Raw genomic sequence first — 24,687 nt, 5'->3', positions numbered from 1 at the left:
AGGTATTTTTCCTTCCCACTGTCGCCAAGTGCATGCTCTTGGAGGGGTAGTTTGATTGCTGGAGTTATCTTTGTATTATTGTGGGGTCATTATCTTGTAACTTAAAGACTGTTAAATAAATAAATAAAACTGAATGCTGTGATTGTAGCCATTCTGTGAAAGGTAATTGTGGCGTGGGCGTGGGTGTGACAGCGGAGCGGGAGTGTCTGTGTCCGAGTGAAAACAAAAACCACAGTGAAATCACATTCGGAAATAAAGTAGTGCTGTCATTACGTCCGTGTCCTGTCTATGTGTACCGGGTCCAACGTCACACTGGTGTCGAAACCCTGGCGCGATGTCCGATCCCTAGTCCGCTCCACCTGCTCCCCCGACGGCTCAGCCACCTGCCCAGCCGCCCGCCCAACTGCTGCAGATCGTGGGCCAAATGATGATGGACATGGCGGCGATGGCGGCTCGGACCAGCAGTTGGCGTTGCTTCGCCAGCAATTTGAGCAGTAGACCGCGGCTCTGGAGCAGCTGCTGGGGAATGCGGCCGCGCCGGCGCCCCCCCCCCCCCTCTGCTGTCAGTGACATTGCACCGGATGAGGGAAGGGGAGGACCCGCTGGTGTTTACTGAGGCTTTCCAGGCCACGGCGTTGGCCTGCTGCTGGCTGGAGGAGGAATGGGCCACCCAGCTGCTGCTGCTTCTGTCGGGCAAGGCTCAGACGGCGGTGCTGAGCTTGCCCCCCAGATCGCGGGGGGTGTTCGAGGATGTATGCCGGGCGGTACTGGACCGTTTGGGTGTCTCCCTAGAGGATTACCGCCGTCAATTCCGAGCCAGCAGAATGACGGGAGGGGCTCGGCAGCTGGAGGATGCGGCAGCGAGGTGGCTGCGATCAGGCCCCTCGGCTGGGGAGGCTCGGCTGCTCAATCTGGTCGTCCTCGAGCAATTCGTGGGGGGCCTGCCAGAGGCAACGGCTCATTGGGTCCGCTGCCACCGCCCGGCAGATCTGACGGCGGCGGTTACGCTGACAGAAGACCATCTTGCGGCCAACCCAGGACCCAGCCGAGAGGAGCCGCAGTGGAGCGACCGTGTTCTGCCGCCTAGGCTGCCGGTGGCGGCGACACACAGGAGGGACGGCGGCCCTGTTCCGGCCGCTGCTTCCAGCCGGAGCCACGGGGAGCCGCACAGATGCCGGGGCCGGAATGCTGGAAGTGTGGGCGGCTGGGGCACGTGCGCCAGGAGTGTCCGGTCATAGAGATGAGGCAGGTGTTCCATGTTGCCGGCGCTCCAGTGCCCGCCCCCGGTCCAGGAGGGACGTACCGCATGCCGGTAAGGTGTCAAGGGGGTATTCGCCATGCTTTGATGGACACGGGATGCACGCAGACCCTGGTCCACGAAAGTTTGGTTTGCCCAGGGGCGTTGTTGGAGGCTGACTGGGTGGAGGTTAAATGTGTGCACGGGGACATTCACCGATATCCCGTGGTGTCGCTGGTGTTGAAATTTAAGGGCAAAAAACATAGAGTGAAGGCAGTGGTTAACCCAGCGCCTGTCGCATCCCCTGATTTTGGGCCCAGATTGGCCGGGGTTCCATACTTTATTGGGGCAGTATGCAGGAATGCGATTGCAGCTGGTAGACGCGTGTAATGTCTGTGCGGCGTTCAGTGGTAATGCGGGGTCGCCTGACACTGACTCGGGGGCCCACGGGAGATTCCCACTCGATCAGTCTCGGAACGACACCCTACGCTCAGCCTATGACCAAGTGATGGAAATTGATGGTCAATGGGTGCACCCTGTGGCCACGCGGACTTAACCGCACTTCCAATTGAAAAACAATAGGCTGTACCGAGTGAGCTGCGACACTCGCACTAACGAAATTCGTACCGAGTTGCTGGTACTGCAAAGCCGCCGGGAAATGATTGTCCATGGCCAGACACATGGGATGCGAAAAAACTCTGGAGCAGATAATGGCCCGATTCTATTGGCATCTGGGCTGCATGTGCCGCCGGTGCTCGTCGTGTCCGGAGTGTGAGCTGGTTAGCCAGCCAGCCATCCCGAAGGCGCCTTAGCCCTCATGGAGGTCCTGTTTGACTGCATCGGTATGGACCTCATCGGGCCATTTCACCGGAGTGCACGCAGCTATCGCTTCGTATTAGTCCTGGTGGATTATTTCCGTGAGAAGTGTGGCACAGGCACTGTTTCAGGTTGTCTCCCGGGTTGGTATTCCGAAAGAAATACTGACCGACCAGGGCACATCGTTCATGTCTCGCACACTGAGGGAACTGTACGGGTTATTGGGCATTAAGGCTGTTCAGACCAGCGTCTACCACCCTCAAACCGGCGGGTTGGTGGAGCGGCTGAATAAAACCCTTAAGTCCATGATCCGTAAGTTCATTCACGAGGATGAACGCAATTGGGATCGCTGGTTAGACCCTCTGTTGTTTGCAGTGCGGGAGGTGCCCCAGGCCTCCACGGGATTTTCTCCCTTTGAACTGTTGTACAGCAGAAAGCTGCGGGGGGTGCTCAACCTGATTAAGGAAAACTGGGAGGAGGGTCCGAGCCCTGCGAAAAGTGAAGTTCAGTACGTGCTAGATCTGAGAGCAAAGCTGCACACACTGGGGAGACTCTCACGGGAGAATTTGCTCCAGGCCCAGCAGCGGCAGCAACGCCTGTACAACAGAGGGGCGAAAACTCGGGCAATTTTCACCGCGAGATGAAGTGCTTGTGTTATTTCCTTCTTCCAGCTCTAAATTACTCGTGGTCCTTGGACCTTTGTGGTCACACGGCGAGTGGGGGACATTGATTATGAAGTAGTGTGGTCGGACAGGGGCGGAGCCACGCAGATTTACCACCTCAACCTCCTCAAAGCCTGGAGGGAGGCGGAGACCGCTTCTCTGGTGAGCCTGGTAAGGGAGAGAGATGAGTTGGGGCCGGAGGAGCCAAAATCTAACAACCCCGCCTCCCTCCATTGTAGTGACCATCTCACACAGGCCCAGAGGGCAGATATTGCTGCATTGCAACAGCTCTTTGCCGACGTGTTCTCCCTCCCTACCCGGCCTCATTGAAACGTAGCCTGGTGTGACGGAGCGTTCACGACCCTACAGGCTGCCGGAACATAAAAGACAAATTGTTCTCCGGGAATTGAAGGAAATGCTGAGGTTGGGCGTAATAGAAGAGTCACACAGTGCTTGGTGTAGCCCCATTGTTCTTGTGGTGAAGAAGGATGGGTCTATACGGTTCTGTGTCGATTATCGCAGAGTGAATGAGATGTCACGTTTTGATGCTTATCCCATGCCCTGGGTCGACGAGCTCCTGGTTGTCCGGTTGGGCACCGCTCGCTTTTTCACGCCACTGGATTCAACCAAGGGCTTCTGGCAGATTCCCTTGTCTGCAGAGTCCAAGGAAAAGACGGCCTTCTCCACTCTGTATGGGTTGTACCAATTCTTTACGCTTCCTGCCACCTTTCAGCGCCTCATGGACCGGGTGCTGCGGCCCCACATTGCCTATGCTGCCGCCTATCTGGATGATGTCATCATCTACAGTGACACGTGGGCGGAGCATGTGCGGTGTGTGGCTGCGGTGCTGGAGTCTCTGAGGCAGGCGGGGCTCACGGCCAACCCGAAGAAGTGTGCGGTTGGACAGAGGGAGGTACAGTATTTGGGGTACCACTTGGGGGGCGGGCAAGTGTGGCCTCAAATGGAGAAGACAGCGGCGATTGCATCCACCCCAAGAAGAAAAAGGAGGTGAGACAATTTCTGGGGCTCGCCGGCTACTACCGACAGATTGTACCAGGGTTCGCGGACCTGACCAGCCCTTTAACTGATCTCACTTGCAAGGGTGCCTGGATCTGGTCCAGTGGACAAAGAGGTGCCAGGCGGCGTTTGTGCAGGTGAAACGGGCTCTCTATGGAGAGCCGCTGCTGTTCACGCCTAACTTCTCCCTCCCTTTTTGTATGCAGACTGACGCCTCGAACAGGGGGCTGGGGGCCGTTTTGTCCCAGCAGGTAAGGGGAGTTGACCAGCCGGTCGTCTACATCAGCCGGAAGCTAACGGACCGCAAGTCACAGTACAGTACCGTGGAGAAGGAGTGCCTGGCGATCCGGTCGACTCCCTTCGCTACTACCTCCTGGGACGCCCATTCACCGTCTCCTCAGACCACGCCCCGCTGCAGTGGCTCCACCGCATGAAGGATGCCAACGCCCAGATCACTCGGTGGTATCTGGCTCTGCAGCCCTTTAAGTTCAAGGTGATCCATAGGCCGGATGGGCCCCGACCTCAGTCGGGCGGTGGGGATGTGTGGCGTGGGTGTGGTCTCTGGCCAGCTGCAGAGGAGGGGTGACGCAGTGAGCTCCCGGGGCAGTGTGATTATGTCTCTTTATATGTTCACAGTGACAGTCGGAGAGGGAGAGCGCGGACGTGACAGCGGAGGGGGAGTATCTGTGTCCCAGTGAAAACAAAAACCACAGTGAAATCACATTCGGAAATAAAGTAGTGCTGTCATTACATCCGTGTCCTGTCTATGTGTACCAGGTCCAACGTCACAGTAATCATGGCCATTGATCAGTGGTCATGACAAGTTGCATATTAATGAACATGAAACTGACCTTGTTAGTTAGTGGTGCTACTTTCGTTCTTTGCAAATATACTGTTTGTAAGGTTGGGGAAACCTGCAGCAGCTGAGACTGAAGAAGCCACTTGGATGAGTGATGAAACATTTCTCCCAATGAAAACAGAACGTCCAGATGAATGGAATCAACTTTCTGGGATTTCCTGACCTGGATGATTGAGCTTGCATTGAGACATCAACATAATAAACACTTACTTTGTTTAAATGTGCCATATAAGTAAACTCATTTGACTTTTGTAGAGAATTAGCTTTCTTTCTTCTGTGCCTATATAATGCTTGACCCCTGCAGGTTGTAGAAGTGCAGGTATGCGGGATCCCCTTAATTGAGGCAGTGACCAGCTTCCTGCCTCTGGGCAGTTAAGTTTTTATTTAACCTACTTTAACCTACTGCATATATCCTGTTGAGCTGTGTTTGACCTGGGTAGGTTTGCTACCCAGCAACGGGGTAATAAAGGGGTGCCTATATAAGCAAGGCCTGGATCCTTTGTTTGGTGAATTCCTCAGGACAACACCATGAGTGACTTTTACTGACTGAATTCCTTTTTGCAAGAATAAAGTGCTCAACAGAAATATAGAAGTGTGACTTCTTTCATTTAATGCACTAAATTTACACAACACTTTCCTCCCAAGATAGACAACTGAATGATTTTGAAACCACCGAGGAATCATAACAGTCTTTGGCTTAAGTTAAAGTCAAATTTAAGACAAAAATATACCTAATATATGATTGGTTTGATAAGTGGAAATTTAAAACTCTGAAGTTCATTGTGCATATTTATGGAAAGAACATATTGTTTCTGAGTCCACAGTGCCATTAGAATATAGCATCATTTCTTTTGAGCCATCGGGGACATGAGGGAATGCTACCTTAATGAAGACTGTGTGCTGTTTCTCAGTGTCTGCTATATTGTTTACAGACATAAAATACTAAGGGCTCTAAAAAGTGGCCTCATGTATGCTTTCTAGTATGAAGGTTATTAGAATAGAATAAGGTCCAGAGAATTGTACTGCCTGGGCCACCAGGGAACTTGACAACAATTACACACTTCTGTTTACTCCACAAATTGGCCTCAGAGAGGGGCATGGGCATCTGTAGCGCCTAGTTAAAGTGATTGAGGTGACCCCAAACCATTGATTTTTTCCTTTGTCTTCAGCATCAAGCCTGGCCACCCTTGATCATGCGTCTGTACTCTGAGCAGGCTAGTTTAGCAGTCATTTCTTGCTTTTAGATCACATTAAACTGTGGTTAAACTTTAGCTGCTTCAAAGACACAACAATTACTGATGATGTTATCAGACCTTAAAAAATATTCTTGAGTAAAAGCCTCAAGTGTTATTAACTGCACTTCTGTCATAACATTAGAATTAAGCTTGAATACAGATAAGAAAACATGGAGAGCCACAAATTCAAATCACACTCAAAGACTGATCTTCATTTCATAAATGCATCAACGATAGTGATCACCTGAAAATTCTTTCAGAAAATAAAACATGGTAATTGTTAGATTTTTCCAGTAAGACACCCACTGAAAGAAGAACTGACGAAAAAACTCTTCCTAAAGCCTCTGTCTAAATACCAGACCAGCTGATGAGTAATGATGCCTATTTTTCTTTCAATTTACTTTATATAGTAAAATCACCAGAGTGTGACACTTCATTAAGTTAATTAGGGTAACTTAATTATAGGCTTTCATGGGTCAACCATGAAGCTTCTGATTGATGGCACAGCCTGTAAAGGTAATCTTCTTGTGAATTGAAAAAAAATTTCATTAGCTGTAAGAAAAACGCATCAAAAAATTCAGAACGCTTAAGGCACACTAAGCATATAAACGGCCAGTAGTCCAAATCAGCAAACACTAGCATTAAATACCTAACTGCTATATTGCCATAAAGAGCTGGATATTCTTGAGGTCATAACAGAACTTCAAATACAAATTATTTACTAAGCAGTAGGAGGCCATTGGCTGTGGAGGAAGTGAAGAAAATGAAACTTTTAGGCTATAATTTCAGCAGTTGCAATCCTTTTGATGACAACAAGACTAAGTGCAGCAAAAGGAGTGCATCCCACACAAGTTCACAGTTGAGTACTTTAAACACTGTCTGAAGAACTTTAAGAGCTTTTGGCAATTCAAACCTTTTATCCAAATCTTATGGTCTGATTCACCACATTACGGAGTATGCCAAGCAGTGCTGCAAGGCTGTAAATAAAGTCTTAAACAAGTGCCCCTTTGGCATGGTAACAGGGTTGAATTGAACACCATCCGTATATTATGAGTAGACTGTCCCTTTATTACTGAAATCAATTTGGTGAGCGCCTGGGGCATTAGCAGGACGGATGTAGGCTTGGTCAGAGTGAGGTTTATCTAAGCTAAGCAGGCTGAGAAAAACACAGCATCTATAATATACTCAAGGCTATCCAACAAAGCCTTTTCCCCCCCTGTTGCACAACAGAAACATGTGTGCAATGGCACCAGCAGTGTTCCAGTAACACTCTAAACCAGGAGCTGTAATTACTATAACTTTAAAATAATTCATCAACACCAAGCAAATCAAAGGGACATATCAACAAAAAAGATGTTGGTTACAAATCAGAATGAAACTTATTTTCTGTGACCTTGAGCAGGAAACAAAGCAAAACTCTTACAGTAACAAAAAGACTAATCTCACAATTTGTTTATGGAAGAAATGATAGCACCAATATTAACTTTGTTGTACAAGTGTAGACAAAGTCCTTTCTAACAAATAAAAACACATACGAGACTGAGATTTTTTTTCACAAGTTAGAAAGACAATTCTTTGTATGATAAAACTATTTTACCATAACTGACGATATAATTGATGCAAGACAAAATACAAAATGCAACTCCACAACATTAATAGCGCAAAAAACCCATCCATTTATTTTCACTTAAACAAGCAGCTGTTTTTTATGTGCATTAAAGCTATATAAAAATTTAACAGTACAAATGCAAATTCCTTGCTGACAGTTTAACCAAAGGGCATTTCCAGTAGAAATGTGCTGACATATCCTGAGCATAACCATGTATAATATCCACTAAAGTTAAAAAGAGGTACTCTGCAACATTAAACTGCCGTGTGCCAAATAAAAAAGTCAAATACGTATTTTTCGGACCATAAGGTGCACAGTATTATAAGGCACATTAAGCGAAACAAAGCAGTCAGATAAATCAAACTTTATTCAACTCATACTTCTTGCTTCCTCCACTTCTGTACCATTGATTCATTAATGCTGTATTCTATCACAGCTGCTCTATTCCCATGTTGTCGCAGTATATTAATGACTAACTTCGTATTGTGGATGGATTATCTCAATTGTTCTCCTGACTGAAGGTTGGTTCGTTTACAGCATCCTGCCTTGCGATTGCATTTGTCTCTAACCATCGGGAACCCTCACGTTAACTTTTATTGAGTGGAAAAGTGTTAGCGTTTATCCTGCAGCTTCAATGTTTATGTTATGCTAACATAGCTGTGTCGGTAGCGATCATGTAGCACATCATTATAAAGCAGCTAGCCCAACTTCAGTAACCCTACAAACATCACTGCTGTTTAGTTTCCTGTCTTCATTTAAGTTGGAAGTGACAGCACAGCTGTACATTTGAATTTTTTTCAGAAATCTGTCAGTCAGAACATGGTATATCTGCTTAGGTAACTAGCGAAACTAGCGAGTTAACTTCAACTAACTTCCTGCTAACTTCTAACTCCGTTAAATGTGATAAATTCTGTTTTCATGGATGCCTGGATGTTAAACTTAATTATTACACCTGGTAAAACTGCAATGCTGATCATTTTATTAAAGATGAAAGAATTTAGACAGTTTTTAACTCTCAGTGTGCCGCAGTGTTTGTTTGACTTTGGGATCTGAAGCAGATGGAGTTTTGGACCCAGATTACTCCCAGATTTACGAGCACCTTAGTCCGAGAAATACAGTAATAATGACGGCCCGCTTGCATGTTCTACAAAAAAATGTGCTTTAGTGGGTATCTGACGGACAAACACCAAACCAGTGCCACACCACTCAAGTTGCACCATTTTCACAAACCAATTCTGGTTCATCCGTTTCATTCAACAACCTGCTTTCCCCCTTCTCATTCTCCGTTGCCGCCATGCTTTTTCGGCCATGTGCGTATGAAAACAAATGCACTGCGCATGTGTGTTTTACCCATATTCTATCACGATATTTTATTTTCTTATCGTTGCCTAACATTATACCGGTATTACCGTGAACGGTATAATATGGCCCAGCCCTACTACATGGCCCTGTGCAGTTCCTCTAGCCACACCCAAGCCTGCTTACTGCCACACCTGTTCTCAATCAAGAAATCACTTAAATAGGACCTGCCTGACAAAGTTGCGTAGACTAAAAGATCCTCAAAAGCCAGACATCATGTCACAATCCAAGAAAATTCAGAAATAAATGAGAAATAAAGTAAATAAGATCTCACAGTATGGAAAAGGTTATAAAGCCATTTCTAAAGCTGTGTGACTCCAGTGAACCACAGTGAGAGCCATTATTCACAAATGGCAAAAACATAGAACAATGGTGAACCTTCCCAGGTGTGGCCGGCTGAACAAAATTACCCCAAGAGCGCAGCGACGACTCATCCAAGAGTTCACAAAAGGCCTCAGAACAACATCCAAAGAACTGCAGGCCTCTGTCGCCTCAGTCAGTGTTCATGACTCCACCATAAGAAAGAGACTAGGCAAAAATGGCCTGCATGGCAGAGTTTCAAGATGAAAACCATTCCAGCCAGACTTTATTCAGACGATGCACTCAATGACCATAACGGATGGACCATGGTGGGGTATTCCAACCCATCTATTCACAAGTTACCACAGACATATCGTAAGAGCTGTTCGCCTTCCAGCTAGATGCTAATTTAAGGATGGATGGAAAACAATAACTTTCTCATTAACTTTTTCTGGTGAGCAAACAGTAGCAGTTCGATCTTCCTTCCCGGATGTTGCCGGTTCCGAATTTCAAAATAAGAGTCTAATGAACATTATACGGTATAATTCGTTCAGGGATATAAGTATTGGAATAATATCAAATAGAACAAGTAATCTGGGTCATTTACACTCCCACCAAATCATTAGTGTTCCAAATATCATAACTTCATAAACATAGGAAGAGAGAACACAAATGATTTCCTAATACAAAGAATGACCAACCAACAGAAGCCTAGTACGCAAGGAATGAACTAGTCATTTTCCAACAATAAGACTAGTTTTTGAACTGGCCGTTCAAGCACTGACCGCTTGGTGAGACGTTCACCATTTTTGCCAGGTTTCCTGTCCCCTAGACATAGCTTTACTCTCCTAACCAGTCCATCTCTGTCCATTGTAGTTTCTACGACTCTGCCCAACCTCCATTCATTTCTGGGCAAGTCTTCATCCTTCATTATGACTATATCCCCCATCTGCAGGTTTAGTCTTTGGGGTTTGCCAGCGTTGTCTGAAGGCAATGTTGGCCAAATATTGTACTTGGCACCATGTCTTTCTCATGTACATATCTTCCCTTATGAACTTGCTGGGGGAAGGAAGGGCAATGGTAGACTTCAGGGTAAGTAAGTGGTTTGGTGTCAGTGGCTCACGACTGTTGGGATCATGTAGGTTTTCGACAGTGAGAGGACGACTGTTAACTATCGTCATTGCTTCATAGAAGAATGCTTGGAGGGAAGCATCAGGTAGGTTTTTAGGTGAGAGTGCAAGGGTCGTGTTGAGAACACTCCTGACTGTTCTAATTTGACGCTCCCACACTCCACCAACATGACTTGAACCAGCAGCATTTAGGATGAAGTCACACTGCTTCTTAGAAAGGAAGTTAGTCAGTTTATCACCATCTAGTTCCATGAGGGCTTCCTGCAGTTCATTCTTGGCTCCTAAGAAATTACTGCCTTGGTCAGATTTGATCTGGCGCACGGCTCCACTTATAGCAATGAAGCAGCGCAGTCCAATTATGAATGCGTCTGTAGATAGGTCCTCCAGCATTTCAATAATAGGAGAAGCAGGTGAAAAGGAGACTGTATTGTTTTTGCACACTATGTCCTTGCTTGCTATAGAAGGGTCCAAAGCAATCCATTCCACAGCAGGTAAAGGGTGGAGATGAATTTACTCGCTCTGGAGGGAAATTGGCCATTTTCTGTTCTTCTGTCTGTCTCTGAAGCTTTCGACAAACTACACATTGGCGAAGATAAGATGCAACCGTCCTACCAATTCCTGATATCCAGTAACCCCTTGTCCTGATCATACTGAGAGTCATCCCCTTGCCTTGATGCTTGACTTCTTCATGACAGTATGCTATGATCATCCTTGTAACATGATGTTCCTTTGGAATGATGGTAGGGTGTTTGACTGAGAGAGGAAGACTTGAATCACAGAGTCTACCTCCAACCTTAATCACACCATCGCTGTCCAAGAAGGGGTTGAGGCAATGTAGCTTGTTATGAGGTGGCAGCTGACAACCTTTCTTCAAAAGCTGCACTTCCTCCGAGTATGTTTGTCTCTGCAGATTTTGATAATGAGGCACTCTGCTTCTTCTCTTTCCTGCACTGCAGAGAGACCATTTGACTTATCCTTGTTGATCCTTCGAAGAATGCCAGCCACTGCACAAACGGCACGAGTCCAGGACGAGAACTTTGTCAGCCAATAGGTAAGAGAATCTTGTTCTACAGTTTCCGTGTTTAGAGTCCGTGTTTCCTTAACTTCTGGATCTCCGACTGACAGTTCCCGGAGCCACCTCTTCCGAGAGGTCAACTCCCCTTTACCATAGAAATGCAGGGCCGGTAAACCAGTTCGATGATATTAGCTCATTGACAAAACAACCTCTAGAAGCACGATCCGCAGGATTCTGGTCGGTAGGGACGCATCTCCATTGCCTTTGATACGTGTAGAGATGTATCTTCTGGATACGGATGGCTACAAATGTGTGAAAACGTCGAGCCTCGTTATTGATGTGCCCTAGTACAACCTTTGAATCAGTCCAAAAATGCTCTTCAATGTCCGCATATCCAAATTCTTCCTTCAAAACATTGCTGGTTTTCACAGAGATGACTGCAGCCGTCAACTCTTATCTTGGGATTGTGGTGACCTTTGTTGGGCCACACGAGATTTGGCCATGACTAGTGCACAGAGAATGTCTCCTTCTTCGTTGCTAAGCCTCAGATATGAACACTGTCCATAACCGGTTGGACGGTGATGTAACTCATGTTTGATAACCTTTTCGAAATCTGCTGGTGCGGAACTTCAGGGTATATTTATTTCTCCAAGTTGTTGAGGTCATTTTTCCATTTCTCCCACCATGGGCGAAGTTCATTGGTTAGAGGGTCGTCCCAACATGTTCCATGACAGCACATCTGCTGCAGCACTTCCTTTCCAATGAGCAAAAAGGGGGCTACGAGACCCAAGGGATCGTACAGGGATGCAACAATGGACAATATGCCTCGACGCGTTGCAGGCTGTTCCTTAAGATTGGTGCTGATCTTCAGGCAGTCTGATTCAACCACCCAGGGCACAAAGTCTTCTGGCTTCTTCTGCCAACTTAATAGCCTTCTCTGAGCTGTCTGTACTTATGACTCCATCGTCAACATGAATGAACTGAGAGCTTAATGGGTATCGGTCTTTATTTTCTGTTGCCAAATGCTTCAATCCGTAGTTTGCACAACCAAGCGATGAGGCTGCGCCAAAGATATGCACCCTCATCTTGGGGCTGTGCACCGAGATCTCCTTTCTTCCACCAAAGAAGCGCAGGTAATACTGGTCCGACTTCCTCACATGAAATTGGTGAAACATTTTCTCTATGTTGCACATCAATGCAGTGGAGTGCAACCGGAAGCGAAGGAGTACGACGTTGAGATTGTTCATCAGGTCAGGATCAGTGAGCAGATGATTGTCCAGACTGGTTCCCTGGTACTTGGCAGAGCAGTCGAACACCACACGCAGTTTGCCTGGCTTCTTGTCATGGAATACACCGTGATGAGGTATGCACCATTTTTCGCCCTCCTTCCCATCATCGTGGACTTCCTCTGCATCACCCTTTTTTATGACCTCCTCCATGAACTTGACATACTGTTATGTTGCTTTTGCTTAGCAACATAAAGGTCTTGATGATACCCAAGACTTTTGGGAAAATACTACGTGGAGTGACAAGGCACAAGTTAGACTTTTGGCATTAAAGTAACACAGCATTTCAGAAAAGGAACATCATGCCAACAGTAAAATATGGTGACGGTAGTGTGATGGTGTGAGGCTGTTTTGCTGCCCAAGACCTAAAAGAATTTCTGTAGTAAATGGAACCACAAATGTCCTGAAGAGAACGTAGGCCATCTGTTTGTGACCTCAAGCTGAAGTGCACTTGGGTTTTGCTGCAGGAAAATGATCTAAAATACACCAGCAAGTCCACCTCTGAATGGCTTAAGAAAAACAAAATAAAGACTTTGGAGTGGCCTAGTCAAAGGAGATCTGCAAATTGTTAATAGTTTGTTTTAACCCCCTAAGAAAACTCTGATATTTTTAACACTGAGGCAAGGACAGTAAACAATGGCAATGGCCCAGTCAAAGTCTAGACCTCAACTTGATTAAAATGCTGTGGAAGGAAATTATCACAGCTGCGAATGCCCTCAAGCATCAATGTTGTAAAGAACAGTGTGGCAAAATTTCTCTACAACAATGTAAGACACTGATAAAGCCATACAGAAAATACTTATTGCTAGTAAAGGTGGTTCCACATATTATTGCATCATAGGGTGTACCTAGTTTTTTTTTTTTTTTTTTTTTTTTTTTTTTTACAGACGCTGCTTCTCCCATCCACTCACAAATTCCTGCTCATATTGAAAGCGGGATGGAGGGTGGGTGAATAGCTTTTTACACCGGTTTTTGTACCAGACTGTCAAGCAGAGGGGTTGCCTAACCCCCTATATCTTGCTCATCTAGCTGAATCTCGACTGCACTGATCAGGTAATATTCTGCACTTAATGCTGGCATTTAAGAATCATTTTCCCCCCACAGGCAAAAATAGTGCATGACTTGGCATTTTAAAGCAGATAATAAAACTTTCCTTAAATACAGCTCTCATCTCAGAGTGCTTTTTAGCTGCCCTTAGTGGAGTCAATTATCTCCCCACACTTGCTATTACTGAGACACTCTGAGCACCTTGCACCTGAAAAGGTCTGTACACCATACTTTCTCAAAAATGTCACATTCTTAAATGCCTCTCAAATGTAGACCCTGCAATATCAGAAATGGCACACACGTGGTTTCTTTCATCCATTTGTTGCTTAACCAAGCCTCTTCACCGGGCCCGATGAATTCAAAGTGAATAGTAAAAATCCTTCAAAATCAGAAACCACGTAGCCTGTTGTATACTGATGAGTTACTTTCCAAAGCAGAAAGGAACAGATTGTTATGAACAATGCTTTGAACAGACGCTAAATACAAGTGTTCTTTCCTTGCTAACATAATAGAGGAAAAAATGCTTGTATTACTTTGTCATATCAGTACTTTTGTTACCATGAAATGCGGCCCTGCTATTGGCCTAGAGGTTCTCCTATTTGATTGTTCTAAACTAACCATTAGTTAGTTTATGTCTTCTTTATAATCAGCATGTTGTGGTTGGGGAAAGCATTGAAAAATGTTAAAACAACAGAGATACATTAGCTTCTGAAAAATGACTAATCTAGGCAAAAAAAGATAACTGAAGAAAAGAAAACTTTCATTTCATATACACTGAGTCTTTTGACAATCAATTTAGCTTTGCTCATACAATATGAAACTCTCTGAAATTCTGCTTTTGATTATTTTGACTTACTGTCTAAATAATTAGGATGAAATGATTCAACCTCTCACTGATCATTCAAATCTAACCCTAACCCCACACAGAAGTTTGGCTCTCAACTGTCATTTCTGTCTAAAGAAATCATCTGCAGTTAAGAATAGAATTATGTCTTAATTCACAAGGCTGATCATCAAATCAGCTTGGTATTTTATTCCACTTAATCACTCTAATTTAGCTCTTCTTAATGCTAGACAGTCTATTTCAGTAAATTTATTTTGTATACGAGTGTTTTTTAGACCGTAGTAACTGCAGTGGCTTTAAAAGGTAAAGGTAATTAAGAGGCAAGAATTGTATCACTTTTTTCCCCCAAGTAGAAGTACTTCAGGTGTTGGAAACAGGACTGGTTGTTGTAAAGAATTCTTTTGAATGGAACCAGAATCACGTTAGTATCACTGATATTATCGGTAATTAAAAAGTGCTTTCTACTCTTGCTGATCACGCCAAGTGCTTTTGCACGATAAGCCCAATTCATCCATACACAAACACTCAACAAAACCTTTTTCTATGGAGTGTAGTAGGAGTAAGTTGATGGATTAACTGTGTGTCTTGTGTGTGAGATTCAGTGTTTCCACTATGGCCTTTATAATTCCCTACCTCTGCAACAGAATCATTAAGGAAGTATTTGCTCCATAAAAAAGTTTAGTAGAACTCCAGAGTAGATTTGAAAGATATGAAAATTCAGATGTACTTATTAATTAGTTCGAGAGGCTGTCAAACATATGCAATGCAATATTATTCCGTACAAACAAACAACTAGACAAAATCTAAACCAAAATATTTGGGATAATCTCATTGTGATAATTCATAAATGTATATTAAACATATACAAACTTAGTATAGAAAATAAGGAAATTTGTGTTTGGTTGATGTTTGTTCTAACAATTCTTCTTGGTAATGCATTTTATATTTCGTTAGTTGTTTCCCATGAAATGGTGCCACATTTTTCAGGAAAATGCATTTGTGGGTTGAAGAGCAGGGTTGATCATGTGAGTTGCACCCATTAAACGCCATGCCATGCTTGGAGAAAATTCTCTTGAGTTTCTCTGATAAACTGCTACATAAGGAATGACAGTGTTCTTCCGTTTGTCATTCTGTTTCTCCCTAGTTGGTGTGACCCTCTTTCCTGTGCATCTTTTCCAATTTGATAATGGCCCAGTTGGAATAACAACACGTTTTGAGAGCTTTCTTTAAAAGGGTGTGTTCCTTTTCCTTCCCTTTTGCCTTACAGGAAACTTTATCTGCCTGGTGTTGGAGGGTCCTGATTATCCCAGTCTTGTGTTCCAGAGGGTGGTGGAAATCAAAGAGCAGGTACTGGTCTGCCTTTGTGGACTTCAATACACTTCAATGTTTAGACCCTCATCCTTCTTAATGTGCACAGTGCAGTCCAGAAACAGCTATTATCCTTCATTTCTTCCCTGGTGAACTGTTTCTATCCACTGAGTTGATGTGAACATTGATGGTGACCCAGGTGTCATCCACATATCACCAACAGCTTTACTTTCTCCATGTAAAAGTTAAGTACTATAGAAAAAACACCATTAACTATGGCACAATTTAAAGGGAAATAAACAGGCTTTCCAAACATATAAGATTTACTGTGATTTACAGCAAAAAAAATAATCGACAAACACAATTTCCTTACCTTTGTGCTAACTTTATCTTTAGGATGTACCTGATTTTACTTCAAGTGGAAGAATAGAGGTTTCACTGAACTATCCCGACAGTGAGTAGGGAAACAGGAGTTCTCATGCTGATGTTTATAACTATAAATTACTCTAACCCTGACAACGCACAGTTGACAAAGGGACCGCTCAATGATGAAAATCATACTGTATAAATGATTAATTAATATGAGAGCGACTTTTTAAAATGTATGAAAGAATGGCCTATAATCAGTTTATTCTGCATGAGTAAGTTATCAACAGTTTTTCAATCTGCATATACTTGAATATTAATTAATTAATTTGATATACCTTTATTAGTCCCACAAGGGGAAATTTCATAAGGCTGCCGACCTATTGCACGCAATGGCGGCGCCATCTTACCCTCCGACCATACATACATTACACAAAACATCACATGGGGAAGACAGGTCAGAGAGGTATAACAATGGAAAATGCACCACATGAGGAAAGATAAGGAGAAAAAATAACTCCCCCAGACTGAGCTCCAACAGGGAGATCAGTTTTAGAACAGAAAAAAAACACCTCTGCACATAGCACATGAAAAAACTCTTAATACACCAAAGAAACACATGACAAGCAACAGGGGTGGTAAAGGGTGAGAGACAGCCGAATTAGACAGTACATCCGGGCCTGCAGCCTGTGCGCTGGTCTCCTTGATCCACCGTCAGCATCGGAAGGGAATAAGCGTCGAAGGCGTTTGGAAAGGGAGGGGGGATGAGTGTGTGCATATCAGTGTATATGTATGTGTGTGCGTGTCCAGAGTTCAGCTGAGACAGTGTCCTTCGCCCTGCCAGGCTAAGTAAACAGTCTTCCAGCCAATCCAGGTGGCCTTGCATGGAATGGGAAGGAACAGGCTAAACACAGTCGTTATCAGGGTGTTGTTGTTCAGCTCCAGCCTTGAGACCGCAGCTGGCGCCAAAGGGGTATCCGCATAAGTGATGGTGCTTTTTACTTTAGTGCGAACAGCTCATATGAATTTCAAAGCAGTTCTACAGTCCAACACTGGTCTCTCAATCTCCCGTTGGAGAGCCGCGAGTTTCGCCATACTTGCGTTCTGTGATGTTGTCATTTCTTGTGCTCGAGGAGCCGATTCTGAGAACTCACGGCAGTGTGCCTCCCCGAGATGTCATCCAATTTGCGCCCAGAGATGTTATTCCGAGCGAGCCCTTCCGAGATGTATCCAGTCTGCAGTCAGAGATCTTATTCTGAGTATTCACAGCAGCCGTAGCCTTTCCAAAATCGTATCCGTGCTGACTCAATGAGCCCATTTTGAGAAACTCACGCCTCTTCCCATCGTTCCAATCCCAGCGGGCAGCCTTGTGGGGGTTTGAACAGCCGGTTACGCTTTCTTAATTCTTCGATAAGTCAGGGCCAAGCCAGCTCCGATCAGCCAGAACCCTGTTACCATGGTTCTGAATAGGTAGATATCTTCAGCACTCAGGCTCACCCGAGCCCAAACTTCTCGTTGAGAAAGGGGTGTCAATTGCATTTAGGGACCAGTTGATCCAATCCATAATTCCTCTTTTAGGTTTTAGAGAACAGACTGTGAGAGAGTGTTCCAGGGAAAAGTAATACAAAAAACACGAGACTAGACAAGGACATAAGAGGCTAAGCAGGGAAGCTAAGGGAGAGGAGGAGGAGGAGAGGAGAAAAGTGTGACCGCCTTTGTCAAGAGCAAGAGCAGGATTAATATAATAACAATATTTAATAATGTTACTACAAAAAGCATCAACAACAGGACGGATTCAAACTATATTCACTGCTTTCTATATCCATTTAATTGCAACCTGTCAGCATTTTCAATCATAACACTTCAGCAAATTTCTTTGCTATCCTACTCATTCAGGAAAAATCTGGATTTCGGTGGGTACTGTGACTTTGGACAACCCACTTCACCACCTAGGTTGTGATTGCCCTGCTAAATAATAACGATAAATGGACTGGTTCTTATATAGCACTTTTCTATTCTGAGCATTCAAAGTGCTTTACACAACTTGCCTCATTCACCCATTCACACGAGCACTTATTTCTGTGAATGTGTGTATATATACACACATTCATACTCTGATGGATGCATCGGAGAGCAGCAATTTCTTGCCCCAGGATATTTGGCATGCAGACTGGATCAGACGGTGAACAAACACCAAACCTTCCGATTAGCAGGTGAGCTGCTTTACCGCCTGAGCTACAGCCATAACACCCTGCTACACTTGCTGAATGTGCTAGAATATGAAATGTGAATCATTGAGTAATTTATGTATTGGTTCTTAAAAACCTAAACACAGAAGGTCTAAACAACAATTTAAAAATAACATTGATAAACTAGTATTCACCAGCTTACAAACACTTTTACTTTGTATTTAAAATGTCAAAGTAAAAGCACATTTTTGTTTTTGTATTTGGAATTATTTAGTTTGATGTGAATTTTTTAACTGGGGCAGTGATTTAAAGGAAATCATTTAAGAATATTATAATGGAAGTCACACGTTAGTGGAAGAACTGCCACTTACTTGTAGATAAATGTTTTATTTTATGAGTTTTTATGTTACTGTCAAAAAGAAGTAGTAGTTAAAATGAAGTTATAGTACCTCTGAACTGTAACTAACAACAGTCCTCAAGTTTCTTTCTGAGTTATACACATAGACTGTATGCACACTCACTTTAGATGAGGATGTGTCACACTCCTGGCAGATCCAGCCATATCCGGTCTGCTTGGGTGATTTCTTCAGTGGAGGGTCCAGACACCCAAAGTGATAGCAGAGTCGACACTCGTCACACCTGAGATGCAGACAAAGGGGGTGCACACGTTATGTCCCAGACACTTAAAGCCTGAGTAGTCCTTTAATGATGAGGCCAGTTCAACAGTGATGGATGATGACAAGGCAGGTGTCAGTGAGTGAACTTTGTTAATGTATTCCAAATATCCTCTAATCACTCCATTCCCTTGACCTTACACAATCATTGTCTGCCCAGTGGTTCATATCAGTGTTCAGATAAATACAGGCCTTGGTAGTGCCAGTAGTGCCTGTAAAATCCTAAGGAGCTGGAATATAAGCCCTCTGGTGAAGCAAAAGGGGTCAAATAACTTTTAGAGTATGTTTCACAGAGAAGACATATATTCAATTGCAGCTTTTCAAACCAAAACTGAAATAAACAATAAAATTAATAGTTGATTTATGAACATATTTTTTTCTTTTTTAGAAAATTAAATGTTCACATGCATAGAAATCTTGGGTTAGAATCACAGTGAAATTAATTTAACATAAAGATTGTAAAGTGGTAACATGGTTCTGTTCAAATTATAGAGATACAGCAACTTAAACTCCAAAACCTCATTAATTAATTTAGTTTCCTTAACCAGTAGTTAACTGGGCAGCACAACGGTACAATGGTTACCACTGTTGCCTCATAGCAAGGGGGTTATGGACTCACATCTGGTGGCCATCTTGGACCTTTCTGTGTAGAATTTGTGTGTTCTGCCTGTGCTTACGCGAGTTCTCTCCTGTATCCTAGCTTATTCCTACAGTTCAGAGACAATGAATGTAAACTTGAAAGATTGTAACAGGGCTAACACAGACAGACTGGCAACCTGTCCAGGATGAACCCCATCCCTTGCCCTTTGACAGCTTGGATAGGCTACAGCTGGGGAGCGGAGGGGCTGGGCAATGCTGTGTAGACTCTTTCCTCACATAGCTAATCACCATTAAGTCACCATTATTGGTAGCTTACTAGCTAAACCCTGTAGATGTTTGAGGCAGAGGTGTGGTCTCTGGCTCCACTGCAGGGGAGGGGTGATGCAGCGGGCTCGAGGGGCAGCTGTGTACAATGTGGTAATCAACTATGTTTGGGCGGTATAAACAGTATACAGTAGAAACGATATGAATCTGGCCAAAGATAGAGATTTTGACTATACCGCGCTACCGCGATAGTGCATGTTTATGAGGTCATCAGGCTGTGCCTGTTTTGGTCGAAAGCATCGCAGCGGCTGCAAGCTAGCATGGAGCTTACAGGTGGGGGAGGAGGAGGGAGTGCTCATAAAGAAGACCAGTGCGACGTCGGTGATATGGACCTGGTTTGGGTTTAAGCTGTCAGAAGTTGAGCAGAAAAATATCATCTGCAAATTATGCCAGATGACAGTAATAGCGAAGAGAGGGAATACAAGTAATTGGTTTTACAACCTCAAAATGAAGCACGTTTTGGAATATGAGGAAAACCAAAAACTGCACCTTCCACAAATGCCCAGTCATTCAAGTGGAAAGAAAAAAGGTGGCCCTACACACCCGCAGACTGATTTTTTCCAAGCCTTTTCTAAAGGCACATTTTACACTTTATTTTAAACAGTTTAGAATTTTGTGTTTTACCGATATTTTTTTATTCAAAAATCTTTGTGCATTTATCTTCATTTTTATTTGTTATTTAAGAGTTTTGTGTTACATTGTTTGGAAAAACATCTGTTACATCTTAAAAATTATTTGATAAGTTTTGTAATTTTTAATATGTAAAAGATTAAGATTAAAAAAAATTAAAGAAAGGTTTTGCACAATAAGTGTTCTTAAAATGGCATGCTATACTGTTCAGTCATTTTGACATATATATACAGAAGAATATATCGCGATATATGTCCTTACTGCACATGCTTCAAATTATACCGCAGTATGGATTTTAGGCCATATCGCCCTACAGCCCTACAATCAAGACACCCATCATGATGAAGTGCTTCTAGAGGCACATTAAGACCCTGCTGCCACCCACACTGGACCCACTCCAGTTCACCAATCAACAGATGATGCCATTGCCACCACCCTACATCTGGGCTCTCATCCACCTGGATAATAAAGCCTGGAGAATAACCTTCTCTTAAACATCAGCAAATCCAAGGAGCACAAAGCAGGTGAGAAATTACGAGGCACTATATATCAGTGGTGTGCCAGTGGAGAGAGCAGACAATTTCAGATACCTGGGTGTTCACATCACACAGGACCTTTTGTGGTCCTGTCACATTAACACTCTGGTGAGGAAAGCCCGGCAGCATCTCTTCTTCCTCAGATGACTCAGAGACTTCCACCTACCTCTGAAGGTGCTCAAAAACTCTACTCATGCACCATCCAGAGCATCCTGACGGGAAATATCTGCACCTGGTATGGGAACAGCACCAAGCAGGATAGATGATCTCTCCAAGGATTGGTGCACTCTGCCGAACGCATCATTCGCTCAGTGCTTCCTGACCTGCAGTCTATTTACACCAAGTGGTGCATGAAAGACTTCTCCCATAACAACAAGGTAGTCTTCGCACTGTTGAGGTCAGGGAAGCGCTTCCACTCACTTAAGGGCAACACACAGAGAATGAGGAGGAGCTTCTTCCTCCAGGCTATATGGGCCCTGAACCAGGTGTAGGACTGGACTCTCTAAATATGTCTACACACCATCACAAAATAATGTACGCCTGATCTGGTTTCTCTCATATCACATCACTGTACATGCACTTAATAAAACAATTTACTTCAATAATATACTCAATAACTGTTTTTGACTATTCACTGTCAATCTGCACACTGCTGATTTGCATACCTTTTTAATTTTGATTTTTAACTTTAATATTATACTTGATTTTTAATTTCAGTTTATTCTTGTATTTGGTTGGGAATTGCACAACAATAAGCATTTCACTGCATGTCGGACTGTGTATAAAATTTCATCAGATCATAGATTTCAGTTCAGCATTCAACACAATCATCCCTCAGCACCTCTTCCCCCAGTCAGTTTTCCTCTGCAACTGGATCCTGGACTCACGACTGTGCAGAAATGCACAGTTTGAACCACATTATCAAGTTTGCCGATGAAACGACCGTGCTGCTCTCATCAGCAAGAGCTGAGGACTGTGGTGATGAGTCAGCATACAGAGAGGAGTTGCAACAGCTAACAGACTGGTGTAGAGTCAACAACCTGTCTCTGAACGTGGACAAAACAAAAGACATGATTGTCGACTTCAGGAGAGCACGGAGAGATCACTGTCCACTGAACATCAATGGATCCTCTGTGGAAGTCGTCAAGACCACAAAATTCCTTGGTGTCCACCTTGCAGAGAACCTCTCCTGGTCCCTCAACAACAGCTCCATAACTTGTTGGTTCATGTCTTAAGCTGTCATGTTTCATATCTGTTTGTCAAGCTCGTGCCATGTAGGCATCCTGTCATGTTTCCGGTTTATTTTGAAGGGTTTTGTTTCATGTTCTGTGCTTAGTGTACACTTCCCCCGTCGCGTCATTATGTGCATTTGTTTCAGCTGTTTCCACTTTCCATGATCATCCCTTGTGTATTTTTTCTGTGTTTCCACTTGTTCCCTGTCGCGTTGTCTGTGTTACCACCCCCCATGTCTTCATAGCCATAGCTGTCACAGTCTTAGTCTTTGTATTTATAGTCAGAGTTCTTCGGCATAGTCTTCTGAGTTTTCATAGTTGTATCTCAGTATTAGTTTCCCAGTTTAGTTCTAGTTCTGTTTCGCCACTGTGCTTTGTGCCTTGTTTGGACTCAATGACATCAGCCATAATAAAGGTTCATTATTCGTTTAAACTCAGTTTTATCTCCTCACTCACTCACACACGGTCTGTCCCCGCAAGCCGTGACATCTAGCAGTATCTAACAAAATAGTATCTAGCAGGACAAGCACAGTGATGAGTCCACTGTCACAGGCTATACAAAGGTCATTAGTAACTTTCACTAACACTGTTTCTGTACAGAGATGAGTTCTGAAACCTGACTGAAACTCTTATTATTCATCACCTTACAAATCAAAAGATGCCAATTATCTGTGACAATTAAATTTCTGCTATGGTTTTAGTAAAACTAAAGTGCCTAATGTTTAAATACCTTTTTTTATATATGGTTGTTCGGGGTGTTGGTGCCTGGGATGTTGGTGAGGACCACACTCATGTGTCCACAAGGGGGAAAAAAAGGTTAATGACTTATTAGAGGAATACAAGATGATAGATATCTCAGCCTGTTGCTGGTAGTGGAGCTGACATTTCATTTTGCTACCTGATTTACCTACAGGGCTGGGACACCTGTCAATATTTTCTAAATTCAGACAAAACTGAGATTATTCTACTCGATCCTAAAAATCTTAGGAAAATGTTGACAGTTTTAGGTGCAACCCTAGAGCAATCAGATTTACTAAACGATAATGTCTTAGAGATCAGTTTTTTCCACAACTGTGCAGGCTCTTTCAGGTTTTCTGGCAAAATCGAATCTAGATTTCCTGTTTTTGAGTGTAACCAGTGGTATGCACCTTATAAACCCTCTGTATTTACATTAATAGGCATCTCTTATAGACTTTGACAATGATATGCCTACCTCATAGAGAGTTCTGGTGTTACTGTGTACCAGTACCAAGTTTGACATGTAAGAGGCATCAGAAGGAGTCTTGGGTTTTGGATGATATTCATCTGGACGTAGCGTTTTCAGTGGGACATTGAAAACTCTACCCCCAGATGAACAGAATCAACCTTTTGGGATTTCCCTTCCTGGATGATTGAGATGATTGAGTTGTAATAGCATCTGCATTGGATTACATAGAGACTTACCAAACTTTAATAAGCATTTAAATTTATGGAATGTTGCCCTCTTGCACAAGACCAGAAAACCCATGAAACAGGTGCAATACACACTGTGGTATTTAAACATTAGCCCATTTAGATTGACTAAAACCATAGAAGAAATTTTATTGTCACAGATAATTGGAATCTTTTGATTTGTAGAGACATAAGATAACAACTGCTGCACATTAGCACAAATATGCCAAAGCAGGTGGATCTCTCTGTCTCTCACATTCACACACACAAACACACACACACACACACAGAGTCTGTGCGATGAGCTGAGCTGGCCTATCTGCTAGGGAAACAATGAGAATTTAAAGTACCCTCCAGCCCCCTAGTGAACAGAAGACAAATGACCAAAGTGTGTGGGCTCCACTAATGAGCACATTCCTATTGTTGCACACAAACTGCCAATTGATTTCACATGAATCTCCAACTAAGGAAAAAAGGAACGGGAAAATTCTTCAGTTTCGCTGCTGGAGACCCTTGAAGGCCTTTCAAATTCACAGGAGGGCTCTTTAGCAAGCCTGCAACGACTGCACAGATGCTTCGCTAATTACTCTACTTGAGTGCACTTTTTGTAATATTTGTTGTGCATTATGCGGAAGATCTCTGAATTAAAGCACCGCTTACTGATGTACTTTTTTTCCCCTTTCTGTATGTGTGACAGTGCAGCAGTTTTTAATTTCCATTTCTCTATGGATAGCAAAATAAGCTTCATTACACTTTTCAGCAAAAGAAAGCTCTATATTTGGGTAATTTCAGAAGTTTACACTAAATGTTGAGCAACACAAGCACAGTCTACATCTCTAAGAGCACAACATTGGCACCGACATTAATTATTTCAATATGAGGAATCCTATGCAGAGGAAGCACATCCAAATGACACTTTTCATGTAGTGTAATGTAATTAACTATAAAAATGTCAGTTTAACACAAACTAACAGATCTAAC

General features: G+C 43.6%; 1 protein-coding gene across 5 annotated transcripts in view; it reads right to left on the bottom strand.

The window, feature by feature from the left end:
* Positions 1-24,687, bottom strand: part of phf14 (PHD finger protein 14) — a 156,076-nt gene that overhangs the window by 40,009 nt on the left and 91,380 nt on the right. For 4 of the 5 annotated variants that reach the window (XM_084918817.1, XM_084918819.1, XM_084918818.1 and 1 more), the window contains one exon: positions 18,801-18,918. In XM_084918817.1, the coding sequence (XP_084774943.1) occupies positions 18,801-18,918 (118 nt within the window). Of the gene's footprint in view, positions 1-18,800; positions 18,919-24,687 lie in introns of those variants that run through there. The other variant, XM_084918821.1, reaches the window with a different exon arrangement.

This window comes from Perissodus microlepis, chromosome 22 (genome assembly GCF_051167445.1).
Source record: "Perissodus microlepis isolate ML-2025 ecotype Zambia chromosome 22, ASM5116744v1, whole genome shotgun sequence".
Lineage (NCBI taxonomy): Eukaryota > Metazoa > Chordata > Actinopteri > Cichliformes > Cichlidae > Perissodus > Perissodus microlepis.
The sequence above is the reverse complement of the archived record's forward strand: the minus strand, read 5'-3'. Positions and strand labels throughout refer to the sequence as shown.